General features: G+C 40.1%; 1 protein-coding gene across 26 annotated transcripts in view; it reads left to right on the top strand.

Annotated features, from left to right (window-relative positions):
• Positions 1 to 23532, top strand: part of PTPRD (protein tyrosine phosphatase receptor type D) — a 2959440-nt gene that overhangs the window by 2798242 nt on the left and 137666 nt on the right. For 6 of the 26 annotated variants that reach the window (XM_077249189.1, XM_077249203.1, XM_077249192.1 and 3 more), the window contains 4 exons: positions 10888 to 10914; positions 13005 to 13122; positions 19795 to 20382; positions 20739 to 20839. In XM_077249189.1, coding sequence (XP_077105304.1) covers positions 10888 to 10914; positions 13005 to 13122; positions 19795 to 20382; positions 20739 to 20839 — 834 coding nt within the window. The remainder of the gene's footprint in view (positions 1 to 10887; positions 10915 to 13004; positions 13123 to 19794; positions 20383 to 20738; positions 20840 to 23532) is intronic. The other 20 variants (XM_077249210.1, XM_077249209.1, XM_077249206.1 and 17 more) reach the window with 5 other exon arrangements.

Genomic DNA, 23532 nt, shown 5'->3' with positions numbered 1-23532 from the left:
GGTACTTTGGGGTTAAAGCTATTTTTCTAAACAGCGTGGATGGGTATGTGTGTGGCCAGAGTTGGAAGCCCCCCCTTTTCCAGATGCTGTTGACGTGAGAGGTCTTACCCGGAAACCCTGAGGTGAGATCGTTCCAATTATTATACACTAAGCACAATTACTGCATCTCCGTATGATGGATGGGGACAAATTATATGCGGTTGGTGGTGTATATTTGTTATATATTCCTGTATAGGAGCGCACTTTCTCTCCTTAAAGAAGACTGACAAACTTGTGTGGTTTAGATGGTCATTTTATGATTCCCGTGCTCTGGGAATTTTTTCCTTGTGAGTCTTTTCATATGTAATTGGTTATACCAATTTTTTAGCTATATTTATTAAAAGTTATTTTTTATTTATTGGTCATACCCTGCTTTGATATATCATTACCAAATCTGAACATGCTAGCGGTTAATCTATAGATGTCAAGGAAAAAAGAACCCAATTAGAGCTCATTGACTCCAAGTCACTGCCACTGCATATTTCCTATACCAACCTATGCAAATCGTGCCTGTATTGCACTATGCCCAAACAAATCAGCAATCTGATAATTTCAATATAAAACTTAGCTTGAACATGTTAGATCAGCATCGCGTCGACGAGTTTCCCTCCCATGATCTAAGTTCCTCAGGAGGCACATGGTAACTTCAGTGTTCATTCAGAACATCATGGATTTAGATGACACCTGCAACCCGAATGGTAATACTGACGTCCTGGTGAAGTACATGTTCGGTGTCCGTGCCCGAGCAGTAGGTGTTCAATACGGACATCAAACTTTATTGTTCGGGTTCGCCAATCTCTAGTTAGGAGGGAAAGCCGCCGACGAGTGGGGGTGCCATCTGTGCAGGTGTAGTGTGCAAACCTCTGCTGTAAGGTAGGGGAAAGAGTGAGAGTGAGAATTGGTACAATACTGTGTCCTCAGAGGCTTTTTTTAATATCACAATTGGTGTTTGTCTTTTGTATTTTTTTTAATTTAGTAATTATGATAAAAAGTTACATTCTAGTATCCCCCCAAGGTACAAAAAATGTGGCAATTTGATTTGAGATACCGTAGTTTGTACTCATATACCATTTATTGACTGTGAAAGTTTTGGTATGTATGCATTAAATTGAAACTGTCAGGTCCTCCAAACTTCGCAAACATCAACCATAGCACTTTAGAACCCTCTTCATGTATTCTAAACATATATATTGGAAAACAACTTTTAATTCAGCAATTGTAGTAGTCAAATGAGCTTCGACTAGTCTAGGGTGATGTTTATCCTGCACTAGTCTGACGTCAGTATTAGATTATTTCTTCTTATTGTTCATGCATATTGTGATGATGATGCCCTGGAGAGTATATCTACCGTATATACTCGAGTATAAGCCGAGATTTTCAGCCCAATTTTTTGGGCTGAAAGTGCCCCCTCGGCTTATACTCGAGTCACGGTTGGCGGGTGAGGGGGAGAGGGCGCTGAGGCATACTTACCTAGTCCCGGCGCTCCTGGCGCTCCCCCTGCCCGTCACACTGTCTCCGGGTGCCGCAGCTCTTCCCCTGTACAGCGGTCACGTGGGACCGCTCATTAGAGAAATGAATAGGCTGCTCCACCTCCCATAGGGGCGGAGCCGCATAATTCATTTCTCTAATCAGCGGTGCCGGTGACCGCTGATAGAGAAAGAGGCTGCGGCACCGAAGACCAGCTGTCCGGGAGAAGGAGCCAGGGACGCCGGGAGCAGGTAAGTATTACATAGTCACCTCTCCGCGTTCCACACGCCGGGCGCTGTCTCCATCTTCCCGGCGTCTCTCCACACTGACTGTTCAGGCAGAGGGCGCGATGACGCATATAGTGTGCGCGCCGCCCTCTGCCTGATCAGTCAGTGCGGAGAGACGCCGGGAAGATGGCGCCGAGGAGCTGCAAGCAAGACAGGTGAGTATGTGTTTTATTATTTTTATTGCAGCAGCAGCAGCAGCTATGGGGCAATAATGGACGGTGCAGAGCACTATATGGCACAGCTATGGGGCAATGGTGCAGAGCATTATATGGCACAGCTATGGGGCAATGGTGCAGAGCACTGTATGGCACAGCTATGGGGCAATAATGGTGCAGAGCACTATATGGCACAGCTATGGGGCAATAATGGTGCAGAGCACTATATGGCACAGCTATGGGGCAATAATGGACGGTGCAGAGCACTGTATGGCACAGCTATGGGGCAATAATGGTGCAGAGCACTGTATGGCACAGCTATGGGGCAATAATGGACTGTGCAGAGCACTGTATGGCACAGCTATGGGGCAATAATGGTGCAGAGCACTGTATGGCACAGCTATGGGGCAATAATGGACTGTGCAGAGCACTGTATGGCACAGCTATGGGGCAATAATGGTGCAGAGCACTGTATGGCACAGCTATGGGGCAATAATGGTGCAGAGCACTATATGGCACAGCTATGGGGCAATAATGGTGCAGAGCACTGTATGGCACAGCTATGGGGCAATAATGGTGCAGAGCACTGTATGGCACAGCTATGGGGCAATAATGGTGCAGAGCACTATATGGCACAGCTATGGGGCAATTATGGTGCAGAGCACTGTATGGCACAGCTATGGGGCAATAATGGTGCAGAGCACTATATGGCACAGCTATGGGGCAATAATGGTGCAGAGCACTATATGGCACAGCTATGGGACAATAATGGTGCAGAGCACTATATGGCACAGCTATGGGGCAATTATGAACGGTGCAGAGCACTATATGGCACAGCTATGGGGCCATAATGAACGGTGCAGAGCACTATATGGCACAGCTATGGGGCAATAAGGAACGGTGCAGAGCACTATATGGCACAGCTATGGGGCAATAATGAATGGTGCAGAGCACTATATGGCACAGCTATGGGGCCATAATGAACGGTATGGAACATCTATTTTTATTTTTGAAATTCACCGGTAGCTGCTGCATTTTCCACCCTAGGCTTATACTCGAGTCAATAAGTTTTCCCAGTTTTTTGTGGCAAAATTAGGGGGGTCGGCTTATACTCGGGTCGGCTTATACTCGAGTATATACGGTATCTTTTCTGTGTATGCTTAGGAATAGACGCTAGGAGATGATGTGGTGCTCATGCCTGAGATTTACAGCAGTACTGAAATGACTTGGCCAGCAAGGAAAGATGTCAGTTACACCCTGGAAATCTAATTACAGCCAATGAAATTGCGCTATTCCTAAGTTACAGTGATTGCATATTCAAATTCACAAGATAGAAGTTATTTCGGCACACATTGAAAGTTTGGCCTGGGACTAAAAAGATATTACTAAAATTTGGAAAGAGGACTCTAATGTGTCATGGTCCTTGATTGGGTGCTTGGAGGACCTGATACGTTCCCTTCACATATATTGGAATTGCCTAATACATTAAATTGTAATTGTTATGCGTAATGGAAAATGGAAGTCCAGTAAAAGCCACATCATTTATAAACAGGAGTAGGGCTGAATATTTTCCCTAAGTGAAGTAAATCTTTGCTACAGCTGATATATTTACTAGTTTCCATGCCTATGGTTCTGGATTAGCATTAGAACTGACTCCTTGTGCTGAAGCGTCTGTAATTTACATCATAGGTAGACCTCAACTATGGGAGACAAACTGAGAAAAAAAAATCCAGAAAATCACATTGTCTGTTTTTTTATCATTTTATTTGCATATTATGGTGGAAAATAAGTATTTGGTCAGAAACAAACAATCAAGATTTCTGGCTCTCACAGACCTGTAACTTCTTCTTTAAGAGTCTCCTCTTTCCTCCACTCATTACCTGTAGTAATGGCACCTGTTTAAACTTGTTATCAGTATAAAAAGACACCTGTGCACACCCTCAAACAGTCTGACTCCAAACTCCACTATGGTGAAGACCAAAGAGCTGTCAAAGGACACCAGAAACAAAATTGTAGCCCTGCACCAGGCTGGGAAGACTGAATCTGCAATAGCCAACCAGCTTGGAGTGAAGAAATCAACAGTGGGAGCAATAATTAGAAAATGGAAGACATTCAAGACCACTGATAATCTCCCTCGATCTGGGGCTCCACACAAAATCCCACCCCGTGGGGTCAGAATGATCACAAGAACGGTGAGCAAAAATCCCAGAACCACGCGGGGGGACCTAGTGAATGAACTGCAGAGAGCTAGGACCAATGTAACAAGGCCTACCATAAGTAACACACTACGCCACCATGGACTCAGATCCTGCAGTGCCAGACGTGTCCCACTGCTTAAGCCAGTACATGTCCGGGCCCATCTGAAGTTTGCTAGAGAGCATTTGGATGATCCAGAGGAGTTTTGGGAGAATGTCCTATGGTCTGATGAAACCAAACTGGAACTGTTTGGTAGAAACACAACTTGTCGTGTTTGGAGGAAAAAGAATACTGAGTTGCATCCATCAAACACCATACCTACTGTAAAGCATGGTGGTGGAAACATCATGCTTTGGGGCTGTTTCTCTGCAAAGGGGCCAGGACGACTGATCCGGGTACATGAAAGAATGAATGGGGCCATGTATCGTGAGATTTTGAGTGCAAACCTCCTTCCATCAGCAAGGGCATTGAAGATGAAACGTGGCTGGGTCTTTCAACATGACAATGATCCAAAGCACACCGCCAGGGCAACGAAGGAGTGGCTTCGTAAGAAGCATTTCAAGGTCCTGGAGTGGCCTAGCCAGTCTCCAGATCTCAACCCTATAGAAAACCTTTGGAAGGAGTTGAAAGTCCGTGTTGCCAAGCGAAAAGCCAAAAACATCACTGCTCTAGAGGAGATCTGCATGGAGGAATGGGCCAACATACCAACAACAGTGTGTGGCAACCTTGTGAAGACTTACAGAAAACGTTTGACCTCTGTCATTGCCAACAAAGGATATATTGCAAAGTATTGAGATGAAATTTTGTTTCTGACCAAATACTTATTTTCCACCATAATATGCAAATAAAATGATAAAAAAACAGACAATGTAATTTTCTGGATTTTTTTTTCTCAGTTTGTCTCCCATAGTTGAGGTCTACCTATGATGTAAATTACAGACGCCTCGCATCTTTTTAAGTGGTGGAACTTGCACTATTGCTGAATGACTAAAAACTTTTTTGCCCCACTGTGTATATATATATATATATATATATATATATATATATATATATATATATAAGTTGGAGAGCCCGGCACTGCCTGGGCATAATAAATATCTGTGGTTAGTTATAGCACCTCACTTCTCTTATTTTCCCATCACGCCTCTCATTTTCCCCCTCACATCTCTCATTTTCCCCCTCACTCCTCTTATTTTCCTCCTCACTCCTCTCATTCCCCCCTCACTCCTCTCATTCCCCCATAACACTTGTCATTTCGACCTCACATCTGTCATTTTCCGATCACTCCACTATTTTCCCTCTCATTTTGCACTCACACCTTTTAATTTTCACCTCACACCTCTCATTTTCACCTCACACCTCTCATTTTCCCCTCACACGTCTCATTTTCCCCTCAGTATATACATGTTTGTCATCTCCCTTATATATAGTATACACCTGTATGTCGTCTCCTGTATATAGTATATACCTGTATGTCATCTCCCCTGTATATAGTATATACCTGTATGTCATCTCCCCTGTAAATAGTATATACCTGCTGTATGTCATCTCCTCCTGTATATTGTATATACCTATGTGTCATCACCTCCTGTATATAATATATACCTGTATGTCATCTCTTCTGTATATAGTATATACCTGTATGTCATCTCCTGTATATAGTATATACCTGTATGTCATCTCCTCCTCTATATACCTATGTGTCATCTCCTCTTTTATATAGTATATACCTGTATGTCATCTCCTCCTGTATATGGTATATACGTTTGTCATCTCTTCCTGTATATAGTATATAACTGTATGTCATCTCCTATATAGTATATACCTGTATGTCATCTCCTTCTGTATATAGTATATACCTGTATGTCATCTCCTCCTGTATATAGTATGTATCTGTATGTCATCTCCTCCTGTATTAGACCTTGTTCACACGTTATTTGGTCAGTATTTTTACCTCAGTATTTGTAAGCTAAATTGGCAGCCTGACAAATCCCCAGCCAACAGGAAGCCCACCCCCTGGCAGTATATATTAGCTCACACATACACATAATAAACAGGTCATGTGACTGACAGCTGCCGTATTTCCTATATGGTACATTTGTTGCTCTTGTAGTTTGTCTGCTTAGTAATCAGGTTTTTATTTTTGAAGGATAATACCAGACTTGTGTGTGTTTTAGGGCGAGTTTCATGTGTCAAGTTGTGTATGTTGAGTTGCGTGTGGCGACATGCATGTAGCGACTTTTGTGAGATGAGTTTTGCGTGGCGACATGCGTGTAGCAACTTTTTTTGTGTCGAGTTGCATGTGACAGTTTAGTGTAGAAAGTTGTGTGCAGCAAGTTTTGCGCATGGCGAGTTTTATGTGTGGTGCCTTTTGAGTATGTGCAAGTTTTGTGTGAGGCAACTTTTGCATGTGTTGCAACTTTTGTGCATGTGGCAATTTTTCCACGTGTGCAAGTTTTGCGTGTGGCGAGTTTTCCATGAGGTGAGTTTTGCACGTGTGGCTAGTTTTGCGTGAGCCTAGTTTTGCATGTGGCGAGTTTTGCATTTGGCGAATTTTGTGCATGGTTAGTTTTGAGTGGCGACTTTTGTGTTTCGACTTTTATGTGGCGAGGTTGGTGTATGTGTGGTGAAATGTGCGCTGAGGGTGGTATATGTGTTCAAGCATGTGGTAGTGTGTGGCGCATTTTGTGTGTGTGTTCATATCCCCGTGTGTGGTGAGTATCCCATGTCGGGGCCCCACCTTAGCAACTGTACGGTATATACTCTTTGGCGCCATCGCTCTCACTCTTTAAGTCCCCGTTGTTCACATCTGGCAGCTGTCAATTTGCCTCCAACACTTTTCCTTTCACTTTTTCCCCATTATGTAGATAGGGGCAAAATTGTTTGGTGAATTGGAAAGCGCGGGGTTAAAATTTCGCCTCACAACATAGCCTATGACGCTCTCAGGGTCCAAATGCGTGACTGTGCAAAATTTTGTGGCTGTAGCTGCGATGGTGCAGATGCCAATCCCGGACATACACACATACATACATACATACACACATATATACACACACACACATTCAGCTTTTATATTAGATTTCTGAAATACTTCCAAGACGCTGCACTTTACAGGTTGTGTTGTCTTCGTAAATCGACAGTATATATTATATTATAATGTCCATTTAATTTTTTAGTTTAGTTTTGGTCATGTAAAAAAATGATATCTATAAACAGTATTTCAGAAATATTTCCACCCACCTTTAATGTCACCAATAATCTGTACAATTCAATTTAGAAACAAAGTGAAATCTTTTCAGGTGGAAAAAGGAAAGTAAAGAACCAAAATGCTGTGGCTGCATAAATATGCACACTTTCCAACTAATACTTTTGTGAAATATCCCTTACATTTATGACAGCATTCAGTCTTTCTGAGCAGAAGTTCTATCAGCATGACACATCTTTGCCCATTCTTCCTTGCAATAGTGCTCCAAATCTGTCATATTGCGAGGGCATCTCTTGTGTACAAGCTTCCTCAGGTCAACCCACAAATTTTCACTTGGATTCAGGGCTGGGTTCTGACTGAGCCCTTCAAAACCTTAATCTTCCTGTGGCAAAGCTATTCTTTTGTTGATTAGGAGGTATGCTTAGTGGCATTTTCATGGTAAAAGATGAAATCTCTTTTCTTTTTCAGCTTTTTAGCAGAGACCTGAAGGGTTTGCTGTAAAACTGATTCATATTAGGAACTAGTCACAATTCCGCCCAACCTTAACTAAAGAACCAGTTTCAGTTGGCAAAAAAGAAACACAAATATAATGCTGCCTCCTCCATCCTTTACTTTGAGTATAGTGCTCTTTTGGTGCTGGGCAGTGTTGGCTTTGCAGCAAGCATACCTTTTAGACTTCTGGTTCAACCTTGGTGTCAGCAGATGAAAACACATTTTCAAACATGCTTTTGTTAGATTTCATGTAGGTACTGGCCAAAACATAACCAGGCTTTGTTGTTCTTCAATCTTGCCACCCTACCCCACAGGACAGACGCATGATGAATACAAGAGATTGTTGTTGCATACAGCACACAACCAGTACTTGCCAGAAATTCCTGCAGTTCCTTAAATGTGGCTGCAAGCTTTTTCTTGATAGCCTTCTAGACCAAATGTTTTCATTTTTTGTAATCAATTTTGAGGGACATCCAGTTCTAGGCAATGTCACTGTTGTGCCAAATTTAAGTCACCGATGTTCATGGTATATCTAATGCCTTGGAAATTCTATTGTATGCTTCACTTGACTGATCATTTTCAGTAGTAAGATCCCTTTGCTGTGTTGTAAGCTGTTTACAGACTGTGGCTTTTGCTGTAAAATGCTACTAAGTAAATATCATGAAAATCTTACTAGAACTGCTAAACTTTATATGTACTGACTGCTATTTAACATGAGTATGTTATTGACAAATTCTGAACACAACCAAATCCCCAATTATAAGAGGGTGTTCACACTTATGCAACCACAATATTGTATTTGTTTCGCAATGAATTTGTACAAATTACAGGTGACATTTAAAAAAAAAGATTTTTTTTTACAAAACAAAAACCTGGCATTTGAACAGGGATGTGTAGTTCTCTTTATTTAGAAATACTGTATATGATTAAGTCCCAGTGCTGTAGGATTAATAGTATTATCTTTGCAACCATACAGATTTTTCTAAACAACTGTCTAGCATTTTTACAGTTTGACAGTGATTACAGCTTTTTTTTAGAAGACAGGTTAATATTTGTATAATGATTTCCATTACACCCTTAATACCCATTTTTAGAAACTGTAGTTGCACTGTGCCATGATATAACAGTTTTGGTTACTATTGGTTCCCTGGAGTCAAATAACTTCAGAAATGTCTGGCAGCTACTCATGCTAAGGTTTGTTCACACTCTGGGTTTTTTTGTGCTTTTTTGCTAGTGAATAAATTCAGTGTTTTACAGTAGCAGTAAATTGAATGAGATTTCTGAATCTCCTTGCAGATTTAACCCATGAAGGTTTTTTTAAAAAATTTGCAGCCTGTCAATTCCTCCAGCGTTTTTGCAGTGGTTTTCACCCGTTCAAGTGAACGGGAAACAAACAATAACATTAAAAACGCACACAAAAACATGTAAAAACGCTCTAGCTTTACACAATGTTTTTCCTGTCAACACTTTGGTTTTTGCTGCAGAAAAACCTGCACGTGCACACACCCTTAGTTTGCTCTACTGCAAACATATGTACATACCGTATTTTTTTGTAACATAATAATGAGAAAATTGTGATTCATAACTACTAGTGATGAGCGAATATACTCGTTACTCGAGATTTCCTGAACACGCTCGGGGGTCCTCTGAGTATTTTTTAGTGCTCGGAGATTTAGTTTTCAGTGCCGCAGATGGATGATTTACAGCTACTAGCCTGCTTGATTACATGTGGGGATTCCCTAGCAACCAGGCAACCCCCACATGTACTTATGCTGGCTAATAGATGTAAATCATTCAGCTGCGGCGATGAAAACTAAATCTTCGAGCACTAAAAAATACTCAGAGGACCCCCGAGCGTGTTCAGGAAATCTCGAGTAACGAGTATATTCGCTTATCACTAATAACTACACAAAATTATTCTAAATCTACTATGTGGCTTTCTTAATGGGGACTTCTGAGCACATATTGGTTTAGAACATTTTTTTTAAACTAAAAGATACCCATCTATGACCCCTAGTGATATTTTTGACCCTCTGTTGAGCCAACACGACACACCGTTGTTGTTTGCGCACTATAATTCCAGAAGATCTTCCTGTCCTATATCCTAATTGGCTGATACATTGCTTTTTGCTTTACCTTTTGGTGAGATTAGTATTTGCTAACTGTTGCTAGCAACGTTTTAGGGGAAATTTTGCCGCACAATGTTTCAATTGTTGCTGAAATCTGGTTATTTAAGATAAGAATGAGTACAAGCATGAAAGAGTTATAGAAGCCCAGGGAAAGCAGTGTGTGGCATTCTCTAATGTACTTTCTTTAGCTGAAAGCAGAAATCACATTCTCCATAGTCATCCTTAGATATCGGTCAACAAACAAGAAAATGCCATACTCACATGTGGTTGGAACATAGTTTTTTTATGGTTCTCAGCCAAAGAACTTGGAAGAACATAGTATAAATCTGATAATCCGCTAAGCATTATGCTGATAGTTCAGGTTTATTGAAAACTCAAACATTGAAGATAGATCATATAGAAATATCTGACCTGAATGATGCTTTAGACCCTCAGACATTAGTACCGTATCTCACCTGCGGGGGCTAACATTTCCGAATAGCAGTAAAGTCCTCTGCTGTGAAGAGAGCCGTGTGAATTTGCAGCAGAATTGCGAATGATTGCTGGGGAGGATTAGTTCTATAAATCTAAAGAATTCAGCTTACAACAGGCTGGATCGTTTCTGTATAAAATGCATTGTAAAGACGGTTGTCTGTAGCCTGATAGAAAGATGCACTGAATTAGATTTTACCTCTGGTTTCCCTTCCCATTGGCGTCAGACCATAGCTGATGGTAATGGAGGTATTTTGTGGACTCACATATATTATATCCACCCATATACCTCCAAATCTATAAAATCCGCTTAGGCTTTATACAACCATCAATCATTTTAACACTCATATTATTTGGAAGGACCTAAAAAAGTTAGATGGACCCCCAGCGTAAATGGTTCTTCATGAATTTTTTTTTATTTTCTTTCCAACTTTTTACTTAAACAGTGGGAATATGATGATACTGCTGAACATGTGAGTAATGCGGATTTGCTGGCTGTAAAATGTCATTTTTTTTTTTTAGCGTGCCGTGTGTATTATTTCTTTGCACAGATGCATGCACTAACAATCCACATTGGTTTTTTGTTTGACTATTTCCATTTGGCATGTTGTGTATGTTTGTAAAAAAGTAATAAAAGTATATATATATTCAACATCAAGAACGGCAATCTATTGGAATGGCTGTCCTTTGAATGGCTGCTACTAATGTTGCTTTGGTTGTGCTGCAACTTTGATAGAATGTGGATTGGCCAACCTTTCAGAGGGCAAACCGAGCTTGTCATTCCTGTCACTTGTGATATTACCGTATATATTATTTATGCATTTTTGTTATATTATGTCATATACCTGTACTTCATGTACTCGAGGCTTAGCTACGTATGTTCTGCATGACTCCGCCGAGCCCAGAAATGTACCGTTTTTCAAAGCAGACATGGGGGAATATTTGCAAAAACTTCTAAAAACATTAAGATAACCATATAAAACACATAAAAAAGAATCCCATTATGCTATTTCTTTAGAGGAGTTGATCATAATTTATAGTGGATTTCCCAATTAGGTTAACTTTTAATTGAGTAGACTCAAAATTCATTCAGGAAAAGCTGCCGATTACTGTGTGTGGTACTGACAGCAGGACTCGCAGACGTTTTCAAGTATTAGCAAGATTTTCAATGTTTTATATAAAATACTGCTTGAAAAAATCTAAAATGATATATTCCTGACCCCATATATATATTCTGCTGCTCAATTTTTTTGAATTATGGCCACCTTGACAATGTGGCCGTTAGGAAATGTATATGTTCCAAAACTCAGTGTCTCCCTAATTCTATGGAGCCATCAAATAAGAGAGCTGGATGTTACTCTTTAAATCATATGTATGCAAATATAGTACCAAGCTTTACAATTATACTTATAACAGTAGGAAGCCATAAATCGAGAGTGCACAAGAAAATAAGAAACTTTTTAACATGTGTTATCAGAGAAATCTGCTTCGTTCTCCCGGACTGTTCTTTCCTTCTCAAAATTCTCAATTCACTGGTAAAATCTATCTTCAATGAACACATCCCATTACCGAGAGAAGTGATGGCAGTCGGTGCTCATAAAATTCTATGGAGAACTGTAGCTGTCATTTCAGTGGAATTACCCATGAATTGAATGTGAAAGATCAGTCCAGGAGGAGAAAGAAGCAAACTTATCTGATAAGATATATTACAAAGTTGCTTATTTTCTTGAGTCCTATTGATTTATTAAATAAAAATTAAAACAGCAGTTACTCTTTAAATTTTCTATTGAGTCAATAGATTTCTGTTTTTCAGAGACTATTGTTTCTTCAGAAATATTTATATTACTTTGGGCCAGAAAAGCCCAATTATAACCTCACCCATTATAAAAATAGTATGAGTACATTATATAAATGACAATTTCAGGTAACTAATGTCTTACCACTAGAGTTGGTCAGATCGATTCACAGGAGTCTGGACCGCCGGTCAGGTCAGTAGTCTCTGGATGCTGGGCGATAGGCTTGCGAATCTCTTACCTCATGGTATCCTCATGATTATCTGGGCTAGTATATGTGCGTCACACTGCAATGAAAATGTCACCTAAGCGTAGCTAATTAAAAGCCGATACTAAAATATACAAGCCTTCCTTCATTCCGGTGAACAGAGACTACTGATCCAATGGACTGGACTCGCGCCAATCGATCCGCCCAATTGTACTCATCTACAGTATATTCTACCTACAAATATAATTTGTATAAATATAGCAAATGCCCCTTTAAATAGAAAAATATATATTTCTCATACTATATTTGCTAACAGGTTTTCTATAAATCCACTATGGGCATCAGTATAGGCAGTATGTACAGTATATCGTATGTAAAATACATAGCAATAAAGGACATGCTAGGCTGATGTAGACATTCCCCTTTCTTAGTATTTACTATTCGGGTAATAGAAATATTTTACGTGTCGATAAGAGGAAAGAAAGACAGACGTGAGTTCACGTATATAATGGCTCGCGGACTTCGGAGAATGACTTTTGCTTTCCTCTGCACTTAATTTCAGGAAATGATCATCTCTGGACTGCAGCCCGAAACAGCATATGCCATCACTGTGACAGCTTACACCACAAAAGGAGATGGGGCTCGGAGCAAGCCGAAAGTTGTGACTACAAGTGGTGCAGGTGATCCTCTTAATACTTAATCCTTGTCAGACACAGCTGTCACATTTAGACCTTCTCCATCTACTAAAAAGTACATCCATCCGTCTTATTGATCTATAGTATGGACTTGTTTACCATCCCAGACAAAATGAACCCAATTTGTTGAACAGATGGCTGAGTCCTATGAAATGTGATCCGAGGTCTTTATGATTCATGGATTTTATCTGCTATAGGGAATAAGTGTGTACCTGGTCCTGGAGCCGCAGTACTAATGGAGTGCAGGAATGTCAGGCATGTGCATTACCACTCCAGCTGCAAATGCTTCATTGATGAAGCATATGTTCGGTATCCTCATGTGATTCACGTCAGTGTGTTACTCACGCCAAAAGTGTCAAGGTGCAAAGGAAATCCGTCCTGACACATCCCATAAGTCATTGAGCGTTTGCGCGTAGGAAATGATCTCTCCTAATCCAAAATTTGCTGTCTCAATCAAGTCATGTTTTTACAAGTGTATGCGGATATCCATTTCATAGCTTGTATTTTGTGTCATGAAGAGCCAGGAACTGTAAGGAGTTGAATCTTTCGGCAGCTTTTTTTTAAATTACTGCTTTAATTCACAAAAAAGTTACCCCAAAAATTGGTAGATGAGATGTGATCTCAACCTGAACTGTTGAAATTGGGAGGCTATATTTTACTGCCTCTGCTCAATTCTTTTTTACCTATCTTTTTATGATTATGTATAATTTGATTAAATTACTTTTTAGAAGAACATTATCAGGTGGATAGTCATAATAGTTAAATGAAGATTTAATAGTCAGGGGTTATCTTTTTATCAATTCAGCAAATTGTATATTTTACGGCAAACTGTTAATTTTCTACAGTGACACATTTTTATACAGAGGAAATAACGAGGGTAGTTTACGGCACAACCAACTGGATAAAAAATGGAAGTTTATTTTATCCAGTTCTTTGTGCCGAAAGCTACCCTAATTTTTTCCTCTTTCAGCTACAATCACCAGCAGCTATGGCACCCACTGGTTTTTAATCACCGCAACGGATTCATCTATGTCACCAGCGTGAACAGCTCTCACTCTTCATCTCTCACCTAACTCCTTTACATTTTTATACACTGTCACAGAAAAATTATCAGTTAGAGGTTGTCTGGTCTTACGTGACAAGTCTGCAGTCACTACATGTGACTGCAGATTTGTGAACCTTCCCAGTGCGCGCACTGCCTGCTTTGACGATTCACTCGTGTCAGCGCCGAGATCATGTCATGTGACCATAAGTATGCAATACTAATATTCCAGGCCACAACCAGACTAAATTGTTTTCGACTCGCTCAGTGCAAATGTATTGCATGAGGACGAAAACGGTCTTGTCGGATTCTGACCATGATTATGAATATCTCATACTTGAGTTCACATGACCTTCATTACCGATGTTGACACCTGCGAATCCTCACTGCATGCAGTGCGTGCTGTGTGAGGATTCACAAGTCTGCAGTCAAATAGTGAACAACCACTTTAAGTAATGTAGTATTCTTATAAGTTGTAGGGTTTTTTTCAGTGCTGTTAGGGTTGTCTCCTTATTAAGGAAACCCCCTCTAATATGAAAATAGTCATTATATTGAGGTCCCAAGTTTATTAGCATAATTATCACTGTACGTTGGCAGCTCACTACTCTGGCTCCTGAGCAGGGGACCTGCTTGCATGATGTCCATATGCCATTTTTAATAAATTCTTTAATGGAAACCTGTCATTAAATTCATGCTGGCTGATCAATGGAAGCATGGGTTAGAACTTGCGGCGTTCAGAGAAAGCACAATATGAAAAGCTGGCCTGGGACTATAGAGAAAGACCTGACTAATTCGGACTCCGTCCGCCTTCTCCCCATCCCACTCCAAGTGATTGACAGATCTCCCCCTATGTGCACATATGGGAGATCTGATAATTAACAGGAGCAGGGCGGGGGCATACTGGACTAGTCAGTTCTCTTCCTATACTGCCCGGCCTTCTTTTCGAATGATGGTTTATCTGACATGTTGCACAAAACATTCCTGGCTGCAATCACGTGGCCAGGCTCTGCCTCATACTGCCCGTGGTTCAAGCTGCATAAATCTAATGACAGGTCCCCTGTAAAACTGTTTTATACCCTAAAGTTCACCATAAGTCTAAGTAACGTAACCAAACACTAAAATAAATGGTCATTTTGGGGGGTTTTGAAGAATATCAGATTTTTTTTTATTTAACTATTTTAACCGTGAAATCAGTTATAATGCACCATTACATCATGTGCCATAAAGAAATCATTTGTAAGATAGACCACACTGTACATCCAGTGATATTTCCCATGTTGTAACACAGTTTATTGTATCACCAGTAATGGTTCGATTCTTTAGACGTGCAGAGACGAGTGGCTTATCTCCATTTTCTTTTTTTTTTTCAATTTAATAAGGTCTACCTACATGTACTTTACTGCACACTAGGCTCCAAATATCAAGGATACACACTTCACTTTGCCTCCAGGTAGAGGAGGTTATTTCTTTTTAATAAGGCAAGCTTTCTCCTGATTCAATTCTTTTGGAAGTCTGGCTGTATTTCTTATTTCCTTTAGAGGCACCACCAATCAAGGTTAAAAAAATAGTCATCAATGTGAGGGCTGCCGCTAGAATAAAAGCAATTTATGACATATATAATTTAGTGACAGCTTCTAGCAATCTCTTCACCAGAAACCTAAAGGAGTTATTATTCCATTTCTTTGGACTTTTCTCAGTTTTCTTATGCTCCATTGGCTTTAATATTAGTTAGAACGCAAAACAAGAATAAGCTTAGAATTATTTTCTCTAACCTTACCCCTTCCCAGATTTTTCAATACTCGCATAGGGCAAATATCAGCTATGAAGAAAACGAGAGATCGAGCAAGTAGATGAATTGTTACAGGTCCCAGATGAAAAAAGGGATGAAAACAGCAAGATTAGAATACATTTTTAAATCCGACGTTATCATTATGACGACCATAACACCAAGACTACACATAATTATTTATTTTGCCTGTAATGAAGAGGAATTAAATGCAGACATTTTTTTTTCTAGTAAAATGTTCTTTTAACCCTTGGGTTTTTTTTCCTTCAGACTGGAGTACAAGATATTGGGCATATACAGTTATATGAAAAAGTTTGGGCACCCCTATTAATCTTAAGCTTAATGTTTTATAAAAATTGTTTTTTTTGCAACAGCTATTTCAGTTTCATATATCTAATAACTGTTTGACACAGTAATGTTTCTGCCTTGAAATGAGGTTTATTGTACTAACAGAAAATGTGCAATCTGCATTCAAACAAAATGTGACAGGTGCATAAGTATGGGCACCCTTATAATTTTCTTGTTTTAAATACTCCTACCTACTTTTTACTGACTTACTAAAGCACTTTTCTTGGTTTTGTAACCTCATTGAGCTTTGAACTTCATAGCCAGGTGTATGTAATCATGAGAAAAGCTACCTAAAGTGGCCACTTGCAAGTTGTTCTCCTGTTTGAATCTCCTCTGAAGAGTGGCATCATGGGCTCCTCAAAACAACTGTCAAATGATCTGAAAACAAAGATTATTCAACATAGTTGTTCAGGGGAAGGATACAAAAAGCTGTCTCAGAGATTTAACCTGTCAATTTCCACTGTGAGGAACATAGTAAGGAAATGGAAGAACACAGGTACAGTTCTTGTTAAGGCCAGAAGTGGCAGGCCAAGAAAAACATCAGAAAGGCAGAGAAGAAGAATGGTCAGATCAGTCAAGGACAATCCTCAGACCACCTCCAGAGAGCTGCAGCATCAACTTGTGTCACTGTGCATCGGTCAACTACACAACGCACTTTGCACAAGGAGAAGCTGTATGGGAGAGTGATGCGAAAGAAGCCGTTTCTGCAAGCACGCCACAAACAGAGTCAGCTGAGGCATGCAAAGCACATTTGGAGAAGCCAATTTCTTTTTGAAAGAAGGTCCTGTGGACTGATGAAACCAAGATTGAGTTGTTTGGTCATACAAAAAGGCGTTATGCATGGCGGCAAAAAAACACAGCATTCCAAGAAAAACACTTGCTGCCCACAGTAAAATGTGGTGGAGATTCCATCATGCTTTGGGGCTGTGTGGCCAACGCCGGCATCGGGAATCTTGTTAAAGTTGAGGGACGCATGGATTCTTCTCAGTATCAGCAGATTCTTGACAATAATGTTCATGAATCAGTGACAAAGTTGAAGTTACGCAGGGGATGGATCTTTCAGCAAGACAATGATCCAAAACACCGCTCCAAATCTACCCAGGCATTCATGCAGAGGAACAATTACACTGTTCTGGAATGGCCATCCCAGTCCCCAGACCTGAATATCATTGAACATATGTGGGATCATTTGAAGAGGGCTGTCCATGCTCGGCAACCATCAAACTTTACTGAACTGGAATTGTTTTGTAAAGAGGAATGGTCAAAAATACCTTCATCCAGGATCCAGGAACTCATTAAAAGCTCAAGGAAGCGACTAGAGGCTGTTATTTTTGCAAAAGGAGGATCTACTAAATATTAATGTCACTTTTCTGGTGAGGTGCCCATACTTATGCACCTGTCAAATTTTGTTTGAATGCAGATTGCACATTTTCTGTTAGTACAATAAACCTCATTTCAAGGCAGAAACATTACTGTGTCCAACAGTTATTAGATATATGAAACTGAAATAGCTGTTGCAAAAAACCAATTTTTATAAAACATTAAGCTTAAGATTAATAGGGGTGCCCAAACTTTATCATATAACTGTATATCTAGGGTTGTTTTTTACACAGGAGAGCTAGCCAAATTTCTAAGAAGTAGTAGTCATGGAGGTGGGGTGTCTCTGTTCCGTATTGCACTGAATAGACTCTTAAAGGCCAAGTGTGTCATAAGCAAATATGGACTTATTGGTGTATTTTAATACTTATGATAGCCCTCACCTCTGTCTTTTCCAATTCAAACAGAGCAGGGGCCTGTCTTAGCTTTTTAAATGAGATCAGTCAGCCAGCCAGGAGAGATGGAGTATGACGGCAGGACATTAAGTCACATTTGACTGACAAAATATTTGATAATTGCTGTTCAAACATATTTCATTTCATGCAGATTTCTATATAAATATATATATATATATATATATATATATATATATATATATATATATATATATATATATATATATATATAATGCACAAGCCTTTAAAAATGTTCTAACAAGCTGTGGCAGACTTTGGGTGTTTTGTAATGTGCACAGTTATCCACATACATAGAGGTCAAATCATCAAGTTTAGCGCATGCTCTAGTCTTGATGAAGTGCAAGACGTTCTGAATTCAGGCAAAATGCCAGCATGGATGTTGGCCACACCCCGTTCCAGCTCCACCCATTTCAGAAGACCTGATTGAAAGCGCGAAAAGTGTCAACAGTTTTGCGTAACTCTGCTTTGCACAAATTATTGTAACACTTCAAAGCTCTTGCACCACTTATTTGGCATAAAAAGTTTGATTAATCTATCCAATAGTGCCTGACTCATTATTACATTTGTGCCTTTTTTGTGAAATGGCAGATGTTTTTTGACTGTTTTTCTTTAATTTGTGCCTTTTTAAAGTCTATTTTATGTGCATTTGTCTTATATATATATATATATATATATATATATATATATATATATATATATATATATATATATATATATATATATATATATATATATATATATATATATATATATATATATATATATTCATCATTGTGGGTAAGGTTTAAGATTTCCAGATGATGGTGGCCATTTAATAATTGTTTGTGACTTTTATTCCTGTCCCCCCCTGTGATTGTAAATACCAACAAGAGAAAAAACCAATGGAAGCACCGTCACGGTATTAAAAGCTGATAGATTTTATTAAAGGTTAATTGACACAAACATTATAAATAAATATTCATATAAAAAAGGTGATATGATGCCATCCTCTGGGGAACAACATACAGTCTGAGACCACAGGTGCACGGCCCCATACAGCAGTCATATATATGCTCAAAAAGACACTCAGAGTAAAAAAAAGGTAAGTATATATAGTTCCTATCAAAAAATGTCCATTGGTTTCACTATACATTAGTTCATGGTGGGGATTCTCCCCTTACCACAGTATGCCTGGATCAGTGCACAGGGGAACTATAGATGTATAAAATAAAGTGCCAAGTGCTTTAAAGAGCTCATTAATATTTCTGCCAATACTCTATCTAGGATCATAGTGGTAGTATAAATAAGAGGCTAGTAAGAGGCACCATGCCCACTATCAAACTTGTAATACCGGCATGAATAATGAAAGCTATACGTAACCTGCACGTGTAGTCCTGACAGCCCCAACGCGCGTTTCGCGTCTTGCTTCTTCCGGGGGAGTATGATTGTGATTGTGTTTATGCTTGAAATCTTTGCACACATTTTTCAACATTTTAGCAGAACATGCTATTTTTTGTTCTAATAAGTAGAAAAAAGTGAAAAACAAAAATAAAGAGTATTTTTTATTTAAATTCTTTTGAATAAAATTGATTTTTAAGAACTCCTACAGAAGAGTCCTGTCCTGTCCTAAATCTGTCCTATAATGTATTCTTTCATATATGGGATAAGAGTATTATTATAGTCAGTGCATTAAAATGGCTTTTTTTCAGTTCCAGGTAGACCTCGCCTTGTTATCAACCACACTCAGATGAACACTGCTCTCGTTCAGTGGTATCCACCAGTAGAAACCTTTGGCCCAGTCATGGGTTATCGTCTAAAGTATGGTCGTAAAGATATAGACATTCTCACCATTCTAGAGTTCTCAGAAAAAGAAGACCACTTTACTGCCAAGGAAATCCACAAAGGAGCCTCATATGTATTTAAATTATCAGCCAGAAATAAAGTGGGCTTTGGGGAAGAAAACATCCAAGAAATTACTATTCCAGAGGAGAGTCCAACTGGATTTCCTCAAAATCTTCACTGTGACAGCATGGCATCAACATCAGTGCAAATAACTTGGCAACCTCCCATCTTAGCAGAAAGAAATGGTGTAATGATAAAATACACCCTCCTGTACAGGGATATCAACAATCCATATAATCCATTCGAAGTTCCTATTGTTCCTGCTGGCACAACCGTGACTCTCACTGCACTAAAACCTGATACCTTTTATGATGTTAAAATACGTGCTCATACCAGCAAGGGTCCTGGTCCTTTTAGTCCAAGTGTCCAATTCAGAACGCTCCCAGTAGATCAAGGTAGGATTTGTCTACTTAAGGCTTTCTCCTTAGAGGATTATCTTTTCTTGGGAAATCAGGGTGCAGGAATGGTAGCTATCCTGATGGGACAACTCACTTTATTAGAGGATAAGGTAATGTACATGGAACTTAATGTGTTTTCATAGCACTCAGTTGGGTTTAATCTCGCTAGTTCCTGTATAACACTTTCAGGTAAGATAACAATCTGGAGAACAATAAAGCAGAGCAAAGGGTCTTCATAATTCAACTGTTTCTTCATCTCATGTCAGAATTGTTGAAATTCACATGATATGGCCAGGAAAGACAGGTATAATCATTCAAAGAATAGTGCAAATGCAATTTTCTTACTTTTCCAGCAGTGTTCGCAAAAAATTTTCATGTAAAAGCTGTGATGAAGACATCAGTATTGCTGTCATGGGAGATTCCAGAAAACTACAATTCCGCATTGCCTTTTAAAGTAAGTTGAAGGGGTTCATGATTGAAATACACATATCTAGAATCCACTTTAGTTTGTGTATCTTCCAGGGAAAGAAGGAATGACCTTAATATTTGTGAACACTATACAACATGTGGTTCAATATCAAATGATATGATCCAGTATATGTAGTACAGAACATGTGTATAGTATACTTGTATGGCGGTAAGGACGACAGCTCCAAGGTTTATAACCCAAGGCTGAGCATTTCTTTCTACCACTATGGTGGTGTCTGTGTATATTACTCTATAACTCCCACTAAACATTATCTATTTACTGGCTCATGAAAACCGTTATTGTGGCCATCACTTTTATATAAAGCATTTTCACGGAGAAACGGATGGTTCCTGTGAATTTGTCCTTCTCATGTCCCCTGTTTAGTTATACTGTATTTCGTCCAAAAGTTTCATGTTATTTTCATTTGATGTAAAAATATGATTTAGATAATTACCGTATGTACTCTTTAAGGTTTCTCTTACTGAGAGTGTTGGGGGACACTCACTTGGCCGCGATATTCAAGCACACGGGCACGGGTTCATAAAACAAAGCAGTCCATGCGGTTTATTAAGCCTCATAAACCGGATTACGCACAGTTCATAACATGAAACACAACAGGCACCAACTGGTGATATTTACTTGCAGCTTCTAACACTTCAGTGTACAGCTTTGCCTCACGGCTACTAACACGCTGGTCCTCCCTTAACCAGTTCCCAAGGGAGACCACACAGTTCATAGAACTTCACAAGCACTACCGGCCTGTACGATACCTGACGGGAGCTCCGGCTCCACCTGCTGACTCCTTGCCAGTCCGCACCTCCGGGTAAGCTGCCTTACAGGGATCACCAACTTGCCTGGCCGGCACGCACTAGTCAGTCCAGACCTCACAGAAGGACTCCAGCTTCCCCAGACTCCATTAACACTCTTCTGGGTAAGCTGCCTAACAGGGATCCCCAACTTGCCTGCCCGGCATACAGTAGTCAGTCCAGACCTCACCGAAGGACTCCAGCTTCCCCAGTTCCACTGTGCACTGCTCCAGGATCCGGTCCTCCTACTAGGACATCCCACGCCAGCAGGTGCTTTCCAGGAAGCCTCCTCTCAGGCTTCCAACACAGGAACACACCGAGCCCTCAGGAACTCCCTCAGGGATTTTGCACTTGGACCCTTCAGGTCCAAACACTGGAACCACGCAGGAACATGCGACCCACACTCTGGTCACGTTATGTACCTGTAACCACACCCACAGTAATGGATCACATGGACTGGTCACGTGATCCTGACATCACTGCAGGTCAATTCTCACGGCCTCAATACAACTCCGTGCAGATCCCGGGGAGACCATGCAGCGCCCCCTACCTGTTACAGGGGTTACTGCATCACATATATCACAACTCGTATATAAGCAAAGTTTTTCAGCACATTTTTTTGTGCTGAAAACGCCGGCTTATACACGAGTCATTATTCCAGAAAGATGGAGGGGGAGCAGCAGAGCAGCAGGTCACAGAGGCAGGAAAGCTATAACTGTGCCCGCTGCTAAAGAGAAATGAATATTCAAGTATATAAGGTAATACCTGCGCTTGAATATATGCACTTGTAAGATACCCCAAAATACAAAAGGTTATTATGAATGATTACCTTTTTTGCTGGTATGCAATAGGCTGGCTGGTGCTGTAAATTCAGACAGGCAGTTTCAGGGGAATGTATATAGTTTCAACTAAGATAAAAGACAAGGTGTTCAATAAATACCCTTATTTAGCAGAAAGTATGCAGAAGTCGTAATTAGAATAAAATTCTACTTTTTACGGGTGCGTACAAAACTGTATGTCAAGCACAATAAGTGGAGCCTCGGTGGTAGATTTACGGTACCTACCAAAACAGTGCTGTAAAAACGGCAGGACTTATTGAATCAGGGTACCTGTACTTAAGGTACACGTTGTTTCCGAGAGCAAATGTCCTTTTAATGTAAAGCAATTAAATGTTACTTATCTCCTTAGTCCTGTATTATCGGCTTGTAGGAGAGTTTTCTGAGCGCACACTCCCGGCCGGTGACAGGCGCTCGAGGTGCTTCGTTAGTACTAAGCAGCAGATTGCAGGTTTTTGGCTCTTCTCACACGCCGTACTACATACAGGGGCACCACGTGACCGGGCTAGTCACGTGACCCGAACGTCACGCAGGTCCTGCAATCTGCTGCTTAGTACTAACGAAGCACCTCGAGCGCCTGTCACCGGCCGGGACAGTGCGCTCAGAAAACTCTCCTACAAGCTGATAATACAGGACTAAGGAGATAAGTAACATTTAATTGCTTTACATTAAAAGGACATTTGCTCTCGGAAACAACGTGTACCTTAAGTACGGGTACCCTGATTCAATAAGTCCTGCCGTTTTTACAGCACTGTTTTGGTAGGTACCGTAAATCTACCACCGAGGCTCCACTTATTGTGCTTGACATACAGTTTTGTACGCACCCGTAAAAAGTAGAATTTTATTCTAATTACGACTTCTGCATACTTTCTGCTAAATAAGGGTATTTATTGAACACCTTGTCTTTTATCTTAGTTGAATCTATATACATTCCCCTGAAACTGCCTGTCTGAATTTACAGCACCAGCCAGCCTATTGCATACCAGCAAAAAAGGTAATCATTCATAATAACCTTTTGTATTTTGGGGTATCTTAC

Source organism: Ranitomeya variabilis, chromosome 1 (assembly GCF_051348905.1).
Source record: "Ranitomeya variabilis isolate aRanVar5 chromosome 1, aRanVar5.hap1, whole genome shotgun sequence".
Classification (NCBI taxonomy): Eukaryota; Metazoa; Chordata; class Amphibia; order Anura; family Dendrobatidae; genus Ranitomeya; species Ranitomeya variabilis.
This window is presented reverse-complemented; position numbering and strand designations above follow the sequence as displayed.